Source organism: Salvelinus namaycush, chromosome 6, assembly GCF_016432855.1.
Source record: "Salvelinus namaycush isolate Seneca chromosome 6, SaNama_1.0, whole genome shotgun sequence".
Lineage (NCBI taxonomy): Eukaryota > Metazoa > Chordata > Actinopteri > Salmoniformes > Salmonidae > Salvelinus > Salvelinus namaycush.
In genome coordinates, this window is record NC_052312.1 from 19,833,395 (window position 1) to 19,853,341 (window position 19,947).

The window sequence follows — 19,947 nt, forward strand, 5'->3', positions numbered from 1 at the left end:
AGGTGTGTCTCTGTGTGTGTGTGTGTGTGTGATGAAATCAACAGAAATAAAGTAGCTTATTAATTCTACTACAGTCTCACTATTCTACTGTTATTTCATCATTTACAGCATACCTGGAAGACCAACTGGTAATTGCAGCACATTCATTTCTGATCATTTATTCCAGCTCTAGCTGTAAACTACAGAGCGCAGGCAGCTCCCCCTCTGTCCAAATGTGCTGGAGTTCCTCCGACCATAACTGGCGCTGTAGCCACAGGGGCACACTGAATCCTGGAGACTGCAGCGCTTTCCTCAATGTCCGACTGCCAGTGGGAGAAACTTTGACCAACCACCAGTTAAATTATTTCACAGCACTTACTGTCACTTTTGTTTTTAATATATATGTGTGTTGTTTTACATGAAACGAGATGTGGTTTATTTATTTACTAAGTTGGCTGTCGTTGGTGATACAGATATCTTTCATCACACTAGCAATTGGTGAGTTTAATTTTTGAAGTTAGCTACAGTAGCTAGCATCGCCACATTACCTTCTTTCACACCCAGCCTATTGATGCATGTCAATTCGGCCTGGGCTCGGGGTGCAAGCAAAGTGACAATCAACAATGTGGCAGAATAAACTTTACTAACTTGCCAGTTAGGATAATAGTAGCAATTTAGTTAACAATGCTTTGCACATAACGTAGTGTGGCAAATTCCCATAGCTAGCTACAGCTAGTGTGTGAGCTAACAGCCAACTGGGTAGCTAACGTTAGTTAGTTGTGATTCACAATCCAACCAAGAGAGTAGAGCAAATCTACTTGTTTTCACGTGCAAAGTTGATCATTGTAATCACTACAGTAATATCTTGGCTCACCTGCGGCGTTTCATCCAGCCTGCAACTGGTGTCAAAGCTTATCCAATGTTAACTACCTATTGCTGGTCCACACCTATTGCTGGTTGTTGTGCAAGGGGCTACTAGTAACTAACTAATTAGCGAGTATCTTTACCACAACACTGCTATTTACAAAATCGCAAACTAACGTTATTGTAAAGCCAATCGTATTACGCAATAGTTGGATAGAATTGTCTGGCACGTAACTAACTGTTCGACGGTTGCCCTAACGTTACTCCTATATTCCAAGCAGAGTATGCGAGCGGAGTTGAGTGGTCGTAAATCCCGCTTGCACACCGCGCCATTAATCGAAATCACAATTTAGCCAACACTCATCTATTTTTGTTACTACCTGGACATACCATTTCGTTTTGAAGTATTGAAACCAAGCCATGTGACTTAAACCATTTTAAAAGACGTGAAAAGGTGAATGTAAGAAGCGCTCATAATTTAAATAAATATTCAGCCCCTTTGCTATGAGAGTCGAAATTGAGCTCAGGTACATCCTGTTTCCATTGATCGTCCTTAAGTGGACTCCAATCGTTGTAAATTCAATTGATTGGACATGATTTGGAAAGGCACACACTTGTCTATATAAGGTCCCACAATTGACAGTGCATGTCAGAGCAAAAACCAAGCCACGAGGTCGAAGGAATTGTCCGTAGAGTTTTGACACAGGATTGTGTTGAGGCACAGATCTGGGGAAGGGTACCAAAACATTTCTGCAGCATTGAAGGCACGCAAGTAGTGGCCACCATCATTCTTAGATGGAAGAAGTTTTGAACCACCAAGACTTCCTAGAGCTGGCCGCCCGACCAAATTGAGCAATTGGGGGAGAAGGGTCTTGGTCAGGGAGGTGACCAAGAACCCGATGGTCACTCTGACAGAGCTCCAGAGTTCCTCTTTGGAGATGGGAGAACCTTCCAGAAGGACAAGCGTCTCTGCAGCACTCCACCTATCAGGCCTTTATGGTAGAGTGGCCAGACGGAAGCCACTCCTCAGTAAAAGGCACATGACAGCCCGTTTGGAGTTTGCCAAAAGGCACCTAAAGGACTCTCAGACCATGAGAAACAAGATTCTCTGGTCTGATGAAACCAAGATTGAACTCTTGGCCTGAATGCCAAGCGTCACGTCTTGAGGAAACCTGGCACCATCTCTACGGTGAAGCATGGTGGTGGCAGCATCATGCTATGGGGATATTTTCAGCGGCAGGGACTGGGAGACTAGTCAGGATCGAGGAAAAGCTGAACGGAGCAAAGTACAGAGAGCTTCTTGATGAAAACATGCCCCAGAGCACTCAGGACCTCCGACTGGGGTGAAGGCTCACCATCCAACAGGACAACGACCCTAAGCACACAGCCAAGACAACGCAGGAATGGCTTCGGGACAAGTCTCTGAATGTCCTTGAGTGGCCCAGCCAGAGCCCGGACTTGAACCTGTTTGAACATCTCTGGAGAGACCTGAAAATAGCTGTGCAGCGACCCTCCCCATCCAACCTGACAGAGATTGAGAGGATCTGCAGAGAAGAATGGGAGAAACTCCCCAAATGGGTTATTGTGTGTAGATGTAGGCTGAACAATTTAATACATTTTAGAATAAGGCTGTATGAAATGTTACAAAATGTGGAAAAAGTCAAGGGGTCTGAATACTTCCCGAATGCACTGTAAACACACTAAATAGGTCAGGAGCCAGACAGGGAGCCTAAGATGTAACGAAAATAAATGATTTAGCCTATATTATTAGGCTCTGTCTACAGTGCCTTTTTGAATTATTTTTTAGAAACACGAGTTTGGCCAGAGTCTGTGGCTTCAGGCTCATGTGTTGGTGCTTGAAGAACAGGCTAGCAGCAAAGAATATCCTCTCCGCTCTTGTAGAGTCACTGGGGATGCTAAAACACCCTTTGGGCCTCTATTGGCAGGCTGGGCAGAGATGCAGTGTTTTATTTTACACTTTTCTATAGGTAGACCTAAAGGGTTATGCAAAATAATCCAAAAATGGAAAACACCTTGAAAGTGGAAATAACGCCAGGCCTATTGGGCCAAAATCAATTATGGGCTATTGTATAGATAATAGAACAAGAATGAACAACTTTTAAGAGATCTGATTTTTAGTTTATAAATACTTTACTACAGTGACTTAGTTAGCTACACACCTCGTTCCTTTTTTTTTTTTTTTTTAGCATTTGCACGTAGTAAGTAAACCATCATGCTTTCGGGATATGTGTGTCTTCAGATTCCACAATTATTATTTAGTGGACACTACATCACCGCACTCCCTCTCTTGCTCTTGGTCCTCATCTTTGTAAGTCACCTTGATTTTGCACCTGTGTGTTTTATCAGTTTCTTTATGAAAATATTTAGCGACCACCATGACAGTAGCTAAAGCAAGGGGCTATAGCAGCACACAAGTAGACTACAAATGCATGCTGGGCCGTGAAGTGAGCGAAATTGGAGTGGCCGAGAAGGCCGACGCTCCAGCCTTTGGGAATCTGGCTCCGTACTCCAGTCAAATTGGGCACGCTTCCTTCCAGCTCCGCTCCGCTCCGCTCACATACTCTGATTACAAGGACAGATGTTTTGTTTAAAGGCGAATTGGCTCTGGAAGCCAAAACAGCCAAGTACTCCCATCTGTGTGGGAACCCTAACCCTATAAAGGTGTGTAGTAATTTAAATAGAAAAGTATTTCGTGCTGATATGAATATACACTCCTTATGCTTCCAAAACCGTACCGCAACGGATGCGTGTTTAATGTTTTGAGAAAACAAAACTCCCCTTTCTGAAGATACTATTGTCAATATTAGTGATATGGGAAAAAAGTTGATATCGGGACATTATTTTTGATGATCGCAATACCTTTTAGAATAGTGAGAATTGCAATACATATCGCATCGGCACCTAAGTATCATGATAATCTTGAGCACCCTGGCAAATCCTAGTCAATAGGCGCTAAAGCAGTTAGTGTCTATGAAGGAATGGGGTAGAAGTCATCTGGCTTATGCCCTTGTTTAAAATCAGTCTACTGTGCTAGTAGGTTTAGCTGTGCAGATGCGTTGACAAATTCGACACATTTTTGACGTGTTAAACGCATGTGCATCTGTAAACTTAGAAGATAATACTAGTTTGAAAGTCAAGTGAGTCAACTTTTGTCACAGGCTGTTTAGTTTTATCCTAAAATCCAATCTGATTGGACAGCTGTCACTTATTATCCGGCGTGTCTATATTAGCAACTAATGTCATCAGCAATAATGTAGTAATCACTAATAACCGGTAAATTAATATAGTCCATGTGGATTTAATGCGAATGTGTGTCAAAACAGCCCTTGAATCTCATGTTCAGACAGTGAGTGAGTTTGCACTGCAGGCAGTGAGGTGGTAGAACTAAGAGAGGGAGCTGTCCGATGCGGGATAAAAAATGAATAAAAATGTCTGCCTGTCATGCCTCGCTATGAGTTCCACCGGCACTTGGGCATAGGGTTCAAAAGTGCACAGCGCTCTGTCCAGATTTCCTCACTCTCTGTGTTTAGAAGTCCGGGCGGGCATGGAGTACTTTGCCTTACGTGACGAGATGCAGATCCTTCGTGTGTGTGTGTGTGTGTGCTGTCACCCCCTTCTCATTGATGTAATTGTTCTGACTTGTTTTAGTGCATTTGCCTCAAGTAGCCTTTTCTGGAAGCATGTTAGTAAATGTCTGATTCTGTCTAGGCTACCTTCAGTTTTTCAGGGGTTATTTTGGGTCTTGTGTGTGTGTATATGTGTTTGTTTGTGTGTTTACTGCCGTGAATGTTGTTTACTTATTCATCAATCGATCTCATCCCTTGTATGTCACAGTGCTGTCTATGGACAAGCTGGTAAATGCATTTTGTTGGTTGTTTTTATTTGATTTATTAGTACGTCTCTCCTCCCCCCCCCAGCTGCTGGCCTGTATTATTTGGCAGAACTAATAGAAGAGTACACAGTTGCCACTAGTCGAATAATAAAGTACATGATACTGGTGAGTAGTTTCTCTTGGATGATATCTAACACAGTGAATTTGACCGATCATTTCCCTGAACACTTCGGCCTACAGTGTAAAAATTCAAAGAGCTACCTCTCTATAGTAACCGATCAGTCTTACAGCCTAAATATCTTGGTCATCAACTTGTACTTTCATCTCTTCTGAACAACTCTCCCCTCCTCCCCTTTCTACTTGTTAGGTGACCTAGTATTCCCATATGTCCTAGGCTACATTCAAAATGTGCACTACTTTTGTCCAGAGGCCTATGAACAAAAATATTGCACTATAGGGTGGCATTTCAGATGCATCCTATACCGCAGAGGGGAGTAGTACTACTAACACCCCTGCTCTGTGTACTGTACTTTAGTTCTCTACAGGTGTGCTGACGGGCCTGTACCTGTTTGAGGGCTTCCCATGGCTGATGATGGGCTGTGGTCTCTTCACCAACCTGGTGTACTTTGGCCTCCTGCAGACCTTCCCTTACATATTGCTGAGCTCACCCAACTTCATTCTCTCCTGTGGTGAGCATCAGAGGCAGACAGCAGCTGAGGCAGGAACAAGTGTATAGTAGCGATAGCTTTTCTAGATGTAAACGCCAATCAATAATATGCAGGGCCTGGAGTTTCTTCCCTGATCATGTGGCCTAATTTAACTGTTTAAAATGCACTGTATTCATCCCTCCTACATATTTGTCTTTCTCTCCCCCGCTCTCCCTCTTTCTCTCAGTATTGGTGGTGTTGAATCACTACATGGCTTTCCAGTACTTTGCTGAAGAGTATTACCCCTTCTCAGAGGTAAGCCTAGGACACATGCACCCACCCACCTCTGAGGTAAGCCTAATCTGTGTTGATTACTCCTGAGCTCTTATGAGCAAAGTATTGCAGGGTACATAATCATTTATTTACTTAGCAAATTACATAATGGAACTATATGAGTGATGGCTCAAATACTCAGGGTTGGGTAGGTTACGTTCCAAATGTAATCATTACAGTTACTAGTTACCTGTCCAAAATTGTGATCAGTAACATAATTTATGGATTACACAAACTCAGTAGCGTAATCAGATTACTTGCAGTTACTTTTGGATTACCTTCCCCTTCATAAGAAGACCGTTTTTTTGTAATCAGTTACTCCCCAACCCTGCAAATACCTCACCTAGGGCAAAGACAGTTGCTATGTGTAATGGGAATATTTAAACTGAATGAAGTTAATATTCAAAGATCGAGGACTCACTGATTTATTATTGTATTCTCTGAACACTGATTCTGTTGTACGTGACAAAGTCACTGCTTTTTCTTTTGACCTTCATACAAAGCCTCTCAGGCCGGTGTTTACAGAACAGCCGTCTGCTGATTAGGACCTAGTAGTTATAGGCTACGTGTTTTGCTAAGATCAGCGAAAAACTCTGAGCCCTAGTCGTAAACTCTAAAGGCAGAGTATTTCCTTGTCAGGAATCACTCCTGGCCCTGTAGCTCCTCTCTTCACCTCCGTCTCTCCTCAACTCCATATCTTCTTCTCCCTGAAGGTCCTGGCGTACTTCACCATCTGCCTGTGGATCATCCCCTTCTCCTTCTTCGTGTCGCTATCGGCGGGGGAGAACGTGCTTCCGTCCACCATGCAGCAAGGAGGTGAGCTCTTAAGGCTAAGTATGAAATGACACCCAATTTCCTGTGTAGTGCACTGCTTTTGACCAGAGCCTTATGATACGGATACTTGGTCATGTTGAGTAGGGCACACACTTAATTACAATGAAAAACGTTTTCCATGAAAGTACGTTTTTCCTATAAAACTAGTTCAGTTAAATTGTGTTTTCTCCCTTCTGGACCCCACTCAGATATAGCACGTTCAGGTACCATTCCCCCCCCCCCAGTTGTTCACCTCTTAGCCAACCAGGTTCTTTTACTAAAAATTATTTAACTCTTTCTCAACAACTTATCTGGTTAGATAAATAAAGTTGAAATGTGTTGAATTTTTCTCCTCTCTTTCCTTCTCCAGATGACGTGGTCTCAAATTACTTCACCAAGGGCAAGAGGGGCAAGAGGTCTGGCATCCTGCTCATCTTCTCTTTCCTCAAGGAGGCAGTGTTGCCTAGTCGACAGAAGATGTACTGAGGCTCTACCGGGGGGGGTTGGGGTGGTCAGGGGGGGTGGTAGGGGTACAAGGGTATATTTGGGAAGGGACGAAAGGAGAGGAGGAAGAAGAGCTCATCGTAGCAGTGCAGACGAGAGCTTCCCATTATTGCTACGGACTAGCAGCAGTGTGTTTACAGGACTTGTACATCTCTCATACTCGCTCTCTTTCTCTCTCTAGCTCTGTCTGCATCTGAAATGGCACTGTTGCCTATATAGTGCACTATATAGTGAATAGGGTATCCATGTCTGTCTGTGATGATGGTGACAGCAAACAAAGAACTGAAGGCCTCTGGCTCCTGTTCTCCAGCTACAGTAGGCGTCTCAAATAGGCTCTCTTATGCATCAGACTATTCTGTTCTGTTTTTTAACTAAAACGAGTGTTTCTTATTGGACAAGTTCATGTTGTCCCCTCTCTGTTTTAGTCAGTTTTCTTCTGTTTGGGGCCTAATGAATACGAGCCAGGTGGAGGGCAGGTTGAAGGGGGGGAAGAGGGGAACAGGGTTGGCATGAAACGAGGCCAGACCAGATCACTTTTTTTGCGTCCCAAAGGGCACCCTATTCCCTACACTGTGCAGAGACCCATGGGCCCTGGTAAAAAGTAGTGCCCTATGAAGGGAATAGGGTACCATTTTGGGAAGCAGCCCTTGTGTGCTGGGTCGCTAACTCCCTACTAGTATGGGGTCGCCTACTAAGCCAATGTTTGTACGTGGCCGCATAGGAACAAATTAGTTTTTCTTTTGTATACGTCTTTACTGTTCAACAATCATCAATGACTCCATGGCTCTCAAACGGCTCATTCTCTTGAGCCATTCAAAAGAAGAAAAAGAAAGCTTAAATAATACAAGGGATTTTTTGTTGTTGATAAATTGATAAAAAAACAGAAACAAACTAACATGCCCACGAATACTTATGAATCTGTGATAAGGTAGTTGACGTGCAATCATTTTTGTACGCTTCTTGTGGGTGAATCGGGTAAGTTTGGCGAGAGAAACGGCTAAAGTGATGTGTAGCAATGCTATTAAAGAGGCAGTTATATGGTGTGAGACTCATCACTGATTGTGTGGAAGGTAAATGGTATTTTCGACTGGGGTACGGAATTATTGGATCCCTTGAGAATGATGAGGCAAAAAAACTAAAGTAAAAAATACTAATACTGAGCTAAATTAAAAATGTGTTTATACTAGATGATGTGGTCTCATTGTTTGACAAGTAACACAAAAAAATGAATCACAATTATTGCATGCCCTGTTTTCAATACTCCAGCACCATCCCCCTTTGCGAGGATAACGGCACAGACTTTTTCTAAATGTTTTATGAAATTGGAGAACGCATTGGGAGGGATCTTAGACCATTACTCGATATAGAATCTTTCCAGATCCTTGGATCTCTTTAGTCTGCGCTTAAGGACTACCCTCTTCAATTCAAACCACATGTTTTCAATGGGGTACAAGGATCTAGTATGGGGTACATTGAAAAATATAGATTTTTGTGGTCAATTAACAATTTCTTTGTGGATTTTGATGTGTGCTTGGGGTTATTGTGTTGCTGGAAGATTAACTTGCGGACAAGTTTCAGCCTCCTGGCAGAGGCAAACAGGTTTTTGGCTAAAATGTCCTGATACTTGGTCAAGTTTATGATGTCCTTAACCTTAACTAGGGCCCCAAGACCAGTGGAAATAGCCCCATAACATCAAAGATCCACCACCATATTTTACAGTAGGGATGAGGTATTTTCTGCGTATGTATTTTCATGTCATCTGACCAAAGCAACGCTTGGAGTTTGCTAAACGGCGTTGGCATTTGTATTTGAACCGGTGCTATGGTCATATTGACATACAAATAGAGTTCTTTGGGCACGCCCACCAGCGGTGGGTTTGGCCTTCGAAAGAACAATGCAGAACATACCTCATCCCTACGGTGTTAGCGCTATTTTGCTCAAGGAACTGGAAAGATTATATATGGAGGAATGGTCTAAGATCCCTTCCGATGTGTTATCCAATCTCATAAAACATTTTAGAAAAAGGCTCAGTGTCGTTATCCTTGCAAGGGGAGCGTGCTGGAGTACTGAAAACAGGATCCAATCATTTTGACCCCTATATTTGTGTTGTTGAGTTTACTTGTTAAACTAAATCTCTTTCTCTGAGCAATTGTATTAGTCGTAATAAGCTCCCGAGTGGCGCAGCGGTCTAAGGCACTGCATCTCAGTGCTACTGTAGAGGTGTCACTACAGACCCTGGTTCGATCCTGTATCACAACCAGCCGTGATCGGTAGTCCCATAGTGCAGTGCACAATCGACCCAGCATCGTCCGGGTTATGGGGTCGGCCATCATTGTAAAATAAGAATTTGATCTTAACTGACTTGCCTAGTTGAAGGTTAAATAAAAAAATAATAGCTAATTTACAGTATATTTTATACACTTTTTTGCCTCATCTTTATCAAGGGATCCAATAATTCCGGACCCCACTGTCAGACTTAATCAATGATTGGCGGTGAGGCAATTAACATTTTACATTTAAGTAATTTATCAGACGCTCTTATCCAGAGCGACTTACAGGAGCAATTAGGGTTAAGTGCCTTGCTCAAGGGCAAGGTCGACAGACTTTTCACCTAGTCAGCTCAGGGATTCGAACAAGCAACCTTTCTGTTAACCTGGTGTGAGACTCAATATGTGAACGGTTATGTGGAATTACTTTCCTGGGTTGTGTTCACTGGGTATGAATTGTTTAAACACTTCTAACAGAAAATAAGCGTTGTTATTGGACTTATGTTTAGTAATTTCTCTGTTCCAAAAAATTGATCTCCCACTACTGAACTGAACACGACCCTGCTTTTGCAAGGTACTCTATATTGATTGTGTGCTTTCACTATACGTGTATGTTCTGGGGCTAGCGGCAGTTGCGGGGGGGGGGGGTTGAGCAGAGGTCAGGACATGCCATTGCTGGGGTGTGAAGTGATTCTCAGGAAGTGTGAGCGTTATGATGACAAAGTAAGCGGACAAAACCACAACTCCCACCTCCACCCCCTACCTTCTTTTGACAAGCTCTCACCTGCAGACCCAGACTAGACCCTGAGGGAGTGTCATCAAGACAGCAGGCCCCCGTTTGTGACAAGTGACCCAGGTTACTGTGGTCTCAGCCCTGTGTCACCCCTCCCTTACCTTCACGCAGGAGACCGAGGAGCTCCAACCACAGAGAAGTAGCTGGAGACTGGTGAACTCAGCTGTTGTTCCACTTATGTATGCATAGCCAGTTTGACATTGGGATGGGGGAGCCCTATAATGACACAAAAGCACTTAATTGGGACAGCAAGCCCAGAGTGGAAAGTTACAGGGTAGTCCTCTTATCTCTCCTGTATTCAACAACATACATAGTTAGTCATATACTAATTACAATACCCATTTGTAACCATTTTCGGGAGTTAGCTCTGACATTGCCAAACAATCCTTATACGCCTTTCATAATCTCTGGCAATTTTTATTGGATGAGAATATACAGAATATACAATAATAATAATAATACTCCTGATATGCTAAATCTGTTATGTTTTGCAGAACACCACTGTCCAATCGCCTGTGATGCTTTGTGACATAGTAGAGTCAAGTACAGTGTCTCTCCATTATAGTAGAGTAAGACTGGGAGAAAGTGGATCTCCACCACTCCTTAAGGTAGAAATTGCCCCCAACCACAGATCTAGGATCAGATTACCCTACCTGCCATTCTAACCTTAACAATTACGAGGGATGAAAGAAATCTGACTCTGGATCATTTGTTAGGGGTAACTTCTACCTCTCCATCCAGTCAGTAGTGGCCAGGCTCCAGCTCCTCGGCCAGGTGCATGGCCACCTCTGTCCAGGGAGAGGTGTTGGGTCCTGGGGAGCAGCCGAGGCGCGGCAGGTCCAGCACATGGTTGGGCTGGAAGTGGTTGGGCGAGGCGATCCTTGATGGGAAGGCAGCAGAGAACAGCCCCCTCTGAAGGACATCCCAGGGCAGGTTGGGGACCGACTGGGGGGACCCATCCCACTTGGCAGTGTACTGGGGACGTCCATCCCCACGGGCCCTGCAGAGAGTTACGCTGCGCCTCAGGTCGGGCTCTGGAGGGGACTTCTCGGGCTGGCTACTCAGACGCACCCCCTGGGGCCGGGAGACAGAGGCCGGTGGGGGTTTGGAGGGGTTGGGGGAGATGTTCCAGGCCTCCCGAGGTGGGGCCCCTGGACACTGCCTGTGGCAGGCCTTGGTCCTCTGGCTTTGTGGCCTCTGGTCTGGGGAGAGGCAGTGGGCGTGAGCCTGGTTCCACGTGGCCCTAGGCTGGGCCCAGAGGAGGGGAAGGCCTTTCTTATCGGCCCACGCCGTGACCTTCTCTTCCATCAAGTTCTGTCTCCCCAGCTGAGGGAGGTCACCATGGAAACATGGACACGGAGGAGAACCAGGTAACAATCGTTAGGAAAAAAGTAATGATTCATTTTTGATTAAATTCAAGGGTTTGGACTTTTTAACATTGATGACAGTGTTAGATCTCTGTAACTCATGAGTAACTTCCTATCAGTAAAATAGTAACAGTATTTGTAATAGTAACAGTAATAATAACTGCGTTTTGTTTTTCCACACAGTAGAGTAGACAAACCTTCTCTATGTTCTCGGCCCTCCTGTGCATTTTGAACAGGTCCTGCTGAAGGTTCTGCAGCGCCTTGCGCCTCTCCATCTCTCTTTTCTTCTCGTTCTGCCACATAGAGTCTTTCAGAAACCTGGCCACATACAGTCAAGTGAAGTGTCACTCTGTTAAGAAATAAGCCGAGTAAACTCATTGTCTTCTGATAGGTGGCGCCACTCCTAGGTGCCACTCACCCCTCAGCTGATCTACGAATATCTCTCTGACATGGCTGTATTACCTGGTAAGTACACAACTTGTTACCACTACTACTACACCAAACCTTTCAAACAAACACACACATCTCTTTCTCTATACCTCTATTTCTGTCCTTTCTCACTCACACACACACACACTCTCTCACACACACACACACCTGGCGATCCTTCTGTGACACCAGATGCGTGCCAGTTCCAGAGGTGTGTGTCCTCTGTTGTCTTGTGCACCAGTGTCTGCCCCCACCTGCACTAGAGTCTTGGTACACTCCCACAGGCCCTCGGTGGCAGCCAGGTGGAGGGGCGTCAACCCTGTGTCAGTGGCTCTGGAAATGAACCAATACACGACTCTCTTAAAGTACATCATCACCACCTTCATCTTCACTGTCATTATCACCATCATCATCATTATAAAGGCAACGCTCATTATAGACATTGGGATAATGTTGTCAGAGCAAGAGATGACGTCGTACACGTTTGGCAGGGCTCCATGCTCCAGGAGGTAGGTGAGGCAGGCATGGGAGTGGGGTCTGCTCTTGGCAGTGAGGACCATGTGGATGGGTCTGCGGCCCAGGGGGCAGCTGGCGTTTATGTCCACCACTTGGGATGCCAACAGCAGCTTCATACACTCCAACTGCCCATGTAGGCCGGCCACGTGGAGCACTGTCAGACCCTAGTGTGTGTGTGTACATATAGGTATACAGGCGAGCACGGTGCACTCAGACAGGCACAAAAGGGCACACAAGTACAGACGGATGGACACAAGCACACGCTCAGACAGACACAGACACTCAGCAGGTCAGTACAGCCACAGATAACATGTTGGAATGCATAAATATAAACAAATGACTAGCACTTCAAGAGATGGAGTTATTGAATTGACATCGAGTCAAGCCGCCGACACAGTGCTTGATTCACCTGTTTGTCGAGCTGCGTTGGGGATAGCGCCCGCTTCAGGCTGAGTCGCAGCCAGTCACGGTCCCCCGAGGTGGCCGCCTGGAACATGTCGCTGTCCGGCGGAGCCTTCACCAACCGCCGAACCAGCACCACCCCACCACCTACCCTGGGCTTACTGGAGGAGCACATTATCCAGTCACTCAATAACAATCAGTCCAGGAACAGGTTGAGAATAGGAGTAAAAAAACGTTCGTCTTTAGTTTTTCAAATTATAGTTTGATAGTATTAAATAAACTAGTAAGCCCAGGCTCTGGTTAGCCTAAACGTCTGCCAGCATTAAGGCGACTCCTTGCCCTTGGGCGGTGCGCAACCACTAGGCTAGGCTACTTCAAATTGCGCTATAACTTCTGATAAATTGCAGGCACGAAGGCTTGGCTACAATGTTACAGTGTTTCAACGGGTTAAATGTATGTAGTCTAGCAAATCAGGATACAATTTTACCACATAGTAGCCATCTTTAGGTCGATCATTTTCCGCGTTTGTTTATATGTTCCATGGTTGCTATGGTTATTCTTCATATTGTTCCACTGTTTTTAAGCACAACAACTCAACAAAAATATAATTAATTGTATTTATATTACTCAACAACCCAAAACAGAACATTGCAACAGAACGATGCATGACAGATAGAAACTTTCCTATGTAGAATCAATTTGATTCGAACACTTACTTTATCTTTCCAGAATTCAGAAGTTGTCCTTGTAAAAGAGAATTAATTGAAAACATGCGCATTGTTAATGTTCCAATCCAAGAATATAGACATACTTTCGAGTTATAGCCCATGGCCCATTATCGCAGTCCAGTGTGGAAGGCAAATAAATTATGTCAATTTTACTGATGTTGAATGAAACGCTTGTGTGTGTGTGTGTGTGTGTAGAGGCGTGGCCAAGAAACCCCTCGGGTGAAAGGAATCCGGGCCTGATCTTATTGCTTCTGTTGTTCCTCACTCACCTAGCCTACAGACGACTGGGCTTTGTTTTGTAACGGCTATGAAATGTGTTGAATTAAACAAATAGCCTAGTTCACAGCAAAGGCAGTTCTAGCATACTTAAAATATATATATACACTGCTCAAACAAATAAAGGAAACACTTAAACAACACAATGTAACTCCAAGTCAATCACACTTCTGTGAAATCGAACTGTCCACTTAGGAAGCAACACTGATTGACAATAAATTTCACATGCTGTTGTGCAAATGGAATAGACAAAAGGTGGAAATTATAGGCAATTAGCAAGACACCCCCAATAAAGGAGTGGTTCTGCAGGTGGTGACCACAGACCACTTCTCAGTTCCTATGCTTCCTGGCTGATGTTTTGGTCACTTTTGAATGCTGGCGGTGCTTTCACTCTAGTGGTAGCATGAGACGGAGTCTACAACCCACACAAGTGGCTCAGGTAGTGCAGCTCATCCAGGATGGCACATCAATGCGAGCTGTGGCAAGAAGGTTTGCTGTGTCTGTCAGTGTAGTGTCCAGAGCATGGAGGCGCTACCAGGAGACAGGCCAGTACATCAGGAGACGTGGAGGAGGCCGTAGGAGGGCAACAACCCAGCAGCAGGACCGCTACCTCCACCTTTGTGCAAGGAGGAGCACTGCCAGAGCCCTGCAAAATGACCTCCAGCAGGCCACAAATGTGCATGTGTCTGCTCAAACGGTCAGAAACAGACTCCATGAGGGTGGTATGAGGGCCCGAAGTCCACAGGTGGGGGTTGTGCTTACAGCCCAACACCGTGCAGGACGTTTGGCATTTGCCAGAGAACACCAAGATTGGCAAATTCGCCACTGGCGCCCTGTGCTCTTCACAGATGAAAGCAGGTTCACACTGAGCACATGAGCACATGTGACAGACGTGACAGAGTCTGGAAATGCCGTGGAGAATGTTCTGCTGCCTGCAACATCCTCCAGCATGACCGGTTTGGCGGTGGGTCAGTCATGGTGTGGGGTGGCATTTCTTTGTGGGGCCGCACAGCCCTCCATGTGCTCGCCAGAGGTAGCCTGACTGCCATTAGGTACCGAGATGAGATCCTCAGAGCCCTTGTGAGACCATATGCTGACACATGCACATTTGTGGCCTGCTGGAGGTCATTTTGCAGGGCTCTGGCAGTGCTCCTCCTTGCACAAAGGCGGAGGTAGCGGTCCTGCTGCTGGGTTGTTGCCCTCCTACGGCCTCCTCCACGTCTCCTGATGTACTGGCCTGTCTCCTGGTAGCGCCTCCATGCTCTGGACACTACGTTGACAGACACAGCAAACCTTCTTGCCACAGCTCGCATTGATGTGCCATCCTGGATGAGCTGCACTACCTGAGCCATTTGTGTGGGTTGTAGACTCCGTCTCATGCTACCACTAGAGTGAAAGCACCGCCAGCATTCAAAAGTGACCAAAACATCAGCCAGGAAGCATAGGAACTGAGAAGTGGTCTGTGGTCACCACCTGCAGAACCACTCCTTTATTGGGGGTGTCTTGCTAATTGCCTATAATTTCCACCTTTTGTCTATTCCATTTGCACAACAGCATGTGAAATTTATTGTCAATCAGTGTTGCTTCCTAAGTGGACAGTTTGATTTCACAGAAGTGTGATTGACTTGGAGTTACATTGTGTTGTTTAAGTGTTCCCTTTATTTTTTTGAGCAGTGTATATACTGTATATTATCAGTAACATACATAGTCTTACATCATAAAGAATTTTCCCCATTAAAGTGGTCGTCATTTCAACACCGACTTTCCTATCAATGTGGTAAATCGTTTCAATAGAGGCCTCTATTTTTTTCCTTTAATGTCCATGATAAGCCTACAGTAGGCTATGACATGACATGATACACAAATCTGGCACATTGGCCCACATGGAATTTGTCTAATTACTAGCCCAATTAACAACATTCTATTATGTCCAGGTCAATCTAATCTGATGCCAGAGTCCTGAGTGGCGCAGCGGTGTAAGGCACTGCATCTCAGTGCAAGAGGTGTCACTACAGTCCCTGGTTCAAATCCAGGCTGAATCACATCTGACCGTGGTTAGAGTCCCATAGGGAGGTGCACAATTGGCCCAGCGTCGTCTGGGGTAGGCCATCATTTTGAATAAGAATTTGTTCTTAACTGACTTGGCCTAGTTAAATAAAAGTAATAAATTAAAAAATGCCCCTTTTGCCTTCATTAGGTAGGATGTAGTGTCTCCTGTCATGATACTGGGAAATGGATACTTCCAACCAATGGGATCCCTATAGTTCAAGCCAAAGCCCTGGGCAGAGGCATTGACAATGCATTGGCTGGAGCATGTGTTGTCATTGACAGTGTATGGGTCTGAGGTTTCAGAGCAAAGTAAGTATGAAATCGGTCGATTCTGGATGGAACCAGTATTGGAGGCCTGCCTCGCTGAAACAACCTGGACTCAGGGGTAGACGTAACATAGTAAACGAAAATTTGGGACACCCAAATGAGTATGGTCTGTTATGTTTGGTATGGTTCATCATCTATTTCATATTATGAATTCTAATTTGTTGTGGGCAACTTTAGCTTGGTGGCTAACGCTAACATTAGCTAGGTGGCTAATGTTAGCTAGGCTAGGGATTCGGGGTTAAGGTTAGGGTTAGGTGAAGGGTTAGCTAACGTGTGTGTGTGTGTGTGTGTGTGTGTGTGTGTGTGTGTGTGTGTGTGTGTGTGTGTGTGTATCAGTGGAGGCTGCTGAGGGGAGAACGGCTCATAATAATGGCTGGAACGGGGCAAATGGAATGGCATCAAACACCTGTAAACCATGTGTTTGATACCATTCCTCTGATTGCACTCCAGTCATTACCAAGAGTCCGTTCTCCCCAATTAAAGTGCCACCAACGTCCTGTGGTGTGTATGCGTGTGTGCGTGATCGTGCGTGCTAAGGTGTGGGTGTCTGTGTGTGCGGTGATACTCTCTGTTTCTGTGTGATCAATGCTCTCATCAGTAGGGTTGCCTAGTCTGATCATTGATTATTGACCTAGTGAACTCTGCCTATACCTGGGAGAGATGGACCTTGGTTAAATCTGATAATACTTTGCAAAGTATGTGTCATGGCAATACTGTACCTTCACATGAAAGCTGATTGCTGTACTAATTCACTTTTGTTTTAAGTAGGCCTGTCACGTGTATGTTCCCCTGTCCAGTGATAGCCATTCAGAAGAAAGATGCCCTCTGTATCTCATGCTTGGTCAGGAGAAGCCATACTGTATGATCTATAAAAATGGAATTCGATGGATACCTGTTCTAGGAGTTCTTAGAATTCTATTTAAATGGTAGAATCCAAATTCTATTTCTATGGTATGAGTTACTGTGTGTGTTGTGTGGCTCCAAGAGTTACTGTGTATACTGTGTATGGGATTGACTGTCGTTCAGTACAGGTTCAAGGTCAGACCGGAGATGGTTTTGCTCCCAGCTTGACCCCGGAGTCTGCCCGCCAAATGCATCCCTGCCTCAGTGACTTCCCTAGCCTGTCCTTGGCCACATGGTGGGGGTCGTGTGGAGCACTTAGTGCAGTGTGTGTGTGTTCGTGCGTGTGTATGCGTGCGACGTTGTGGACTCATGTTTGCTCCTAGCAGAAGTCTCTGGACAGAGACCCTTTCATACAGTATGTCAATTTCTGTTTGGCTACACGGATCAGATGCTTGCTTGAGTGGTGTGTGTGTGTATATGGGTGTGTGCGTGTGTATGCGTGTGTGTGGATGACAAATGCTTCAAAGCCTCACTCCACTGACTATCTATTTGACCCCCAGCAGGTTGATCTCGCCAACACTGTCGCACCATTAGATCTGATCTGAGCTATAGTTACAGCTTAGCAAAAGGCCCATCAGAGCTGCTCAACCCTGCTTAAGGCAGGAGTGAAAATGAGCTCATGTCCTCGAAGCTTGAGAGGCCCGCAGTGGCCAGCTGTGGTGCTTTGCCATTGGCTCCCCCTTTTCATCCCATCATCAGTCTGGTCCCTAAGAGGTGGAGTTCTGAGCTTTGGGTGAGATCACTCAGTGAAGCTCGGCCAATTAGTCAGTCAAACTCAACATTAAAGCAAATACTATGTAGTCAGTCCGTGTTCATGCAAACACGTTGAATCACACACAAACAGACTCACACAGACTCAGTACCCTTCCCATCCCCAAGCACTCATGCTCTCACTGCTGGTCCATTTGAAAGACACAAAGCCAGTGTGGAAATGTGACTGCAGTGAAAAGATGGGCTCCAGCCTAAGGATGTATTCGTGCTGATGTGGAGAGTGAGAGCTAAAAAGGACAGGGAGGAAAAGAGAGAAAGAGATAATGACAGTGAGAGGGAGAGAAAGAAAATGAGAGAAAGAGATAAAGAGGAGAGAGATAGAGAAGATGAAGAGAGCTTCATAGGCCTCACAGCGCCTTCATATTTTATGAGCCACCTCGTGAGGACCTCATGCCTTGGGGGCCTCTGAGCTATGTTAGTGTAAGTGCGCTGATGCCCTCACTCCTCTCTTTCTCTCTCTCTCTAAATTGTTTTCTCTCTATCTTGTTCTCTTTCTCTCTCTCTCTCTCTCTCTATTGCTCTCGCTATCTCTAATCCTTCTCTCTCTCTCTACCCGCCCCCCCCTCTATCTCTCTCTTTATCTCCCTCTCTCTCTCTGCTCAGCCAGGCGGCAGTGTGTTAATGCATCCTGGCACATTCTGCAGCTCGGAGTCACAATGTGGCCGGGCTTTAAGCAGTGACCGTACCACGACCTCGCTCAGCCTCCACGCACGCACTGTCACTGTACGAGGAGGGTGAGACATGGGGCGAGGGGGGTGAGGCGAGGTGAAGGGGGGGGGGGGGGGGGGGCACAGGCAGGGGATGGCAGAGAGGGGGAAGCACATGGGAGAGGATGGCAGGGAGGGGCAGTGAGATAGGGGAGAGAGGGGTGGACGCTGTTTCTGCCTGTCACCCGGCGGGTACTATCCAACACAGTGCCAGTGAGACAAATGAAGGACCGCGAACTGAGATATGGAAATGTGTGATGCGATGCAATGGGCTGGCTGTTACATTGTAGGCTTTCAGCGCTTGTGTAACCATGTATCTCCATGAGTGCTGAACATTACATTATTTAGAGGAGCTAAAGACATGGAATATAATGTATTAATTGTAAAAAATGAATTATTTTGGACCGTTGATGATCAAAGGTCTCTTACAAATGATATGCACTGTATTTGTTTTACTCTGTCTCAGTGAGTGGTGTGTATAGTATACAGTGTGAGTAGCTATACACTCTTAGAAAAAAAGGTACTATCTAGAACCTTAAAGGGTTCTTCGGCTGTCCCCGTAGGAGAAGCCTTTGAAGAACCCTTGTTGGTTGCAGAACCCATTCAATAGAGGGTTCTACATGGAATCCAAAAGGGTTCTACCTGGAACCAAAAAGGGTTCTACCTGGAACTAAAAAGGGTTCTATCTTATGAGGACCGCTGAAGAACCCTTTGGAACTCTTTTTTCTAAGAGTGTAGAATAGAAAAGCGGAGGCCCCTGCTGGGATCCTACTATAAGATGCCTCTGATGCACGCCGTTGTCTCTCTCAGTCCTCGCAGGATAAAGATCTCATCTGTTGGGTCCTGCTCCCTCATCAAGATAAACATCTCATCTGCTGGTTCATTCTCCTTCATCAGAATAAACATCTCATATGTTGGGTCCTGCTCTCTCATCAAGATAAACATCTAATCTGTTGTGTCCTGCTCCCTCATCAGGATAAACATCTCATATGATGGGTCCTGCTCCCTCATCAAGATAAACATCTAATCTGTTGTGTCCTGCTCCCTCATCAGGATAAACATCTCATATGATGGGTCCTGCTCCCTCATCCATGAGGTCCCTGTGAAGAATTTGCCATTACTCTCCCATCTCCTCTCTTCTCCTTTCCTTTTCTTTCCTCCACTTCCTTTTCCTTTCCTCTTTCTGTTACTTTCCTGTCCTTCCCTCTCCACTCCTTTCCTCTTTCGTTCTTCTCCTCTTTTCTCTGCCTTAGCTGGAGCGCCCAGGAGGGAGGAAAAGAGAGAAAGACAGAGACAGAGAGAGAGGGCAATAATGAGGGAAATAAGATAATAGCTGAGGCGAAGCAGATTTAAAGAGCAACCGAGAATTGCGGATAGCGCTGGGTTAATGAAGAATTGAAGGAGTAAATGAAGAGTGCA

The 19,947-nt window shown here is 45.4% G+C and overlaps 2 protein-coding genes across 3 annotated transcripts; one reads left to right on the plus strand and one right to left on the minus strand.

Moving 5' to 3' along the window:
- Positions 1-268: 268 nt before the first annotated feature.
- On the plus strand, positions 269-8,036 carry LOC120049738 (protein TEX261). 2 transcript variants are annotated; one of them, XM_038996108.1, is made up of 6 exons: positions 269-477; positions 4,759-4,861; positions 5,232-5,385; positions 5,591-5,658; positions 6,390-6,492; positions 6,860-8,036. In XM_038996108.1, exons 1-6 carry the CDS (start codon positions 398-400, stop codon positions 6,973-6,975), a joined length of 624 nt encoding a protein of 207 aa, XP_038852036.1. In that variant the 5' UTR covers positions 269-397; the 3' UTR covers positions 6,976-8,036. The 2 variants fall into 2 exon arrangements, with proteins under 2 accessions (XP_038852036.1, XP_038852037.1); XM_038996109.1 differs by having other exon boundaries at positions 4,782-4,861.
- Positions 8,037-10,544: 2,508 nt separating this feature from the next.
- Positions 10,545-12,942, minus strand: LOC120048996 (ankyrin repeat domain-containing protein 53-like). The gene is made up of 4 exons (XM_038995257.1): positions 12,775-12,942; positions 12,018-12,490; positions 11,618-11,738; positions 10,545-11,379 (listed from the first exon to the last, which is right to left on the minus strand). The coding sequence occupies exons 1-4, from the start codon at positions 12,940-12,942 to the stop codon at positions 10,795-10,797; spliced, it is 1,347 nt and encodes a 448-aa protein (XP_038851185.1). The 3' UTR covers positions 10,545-10,794.
- Positions 12,943-19,947: the final 7,005 nt, after the last annotated feature.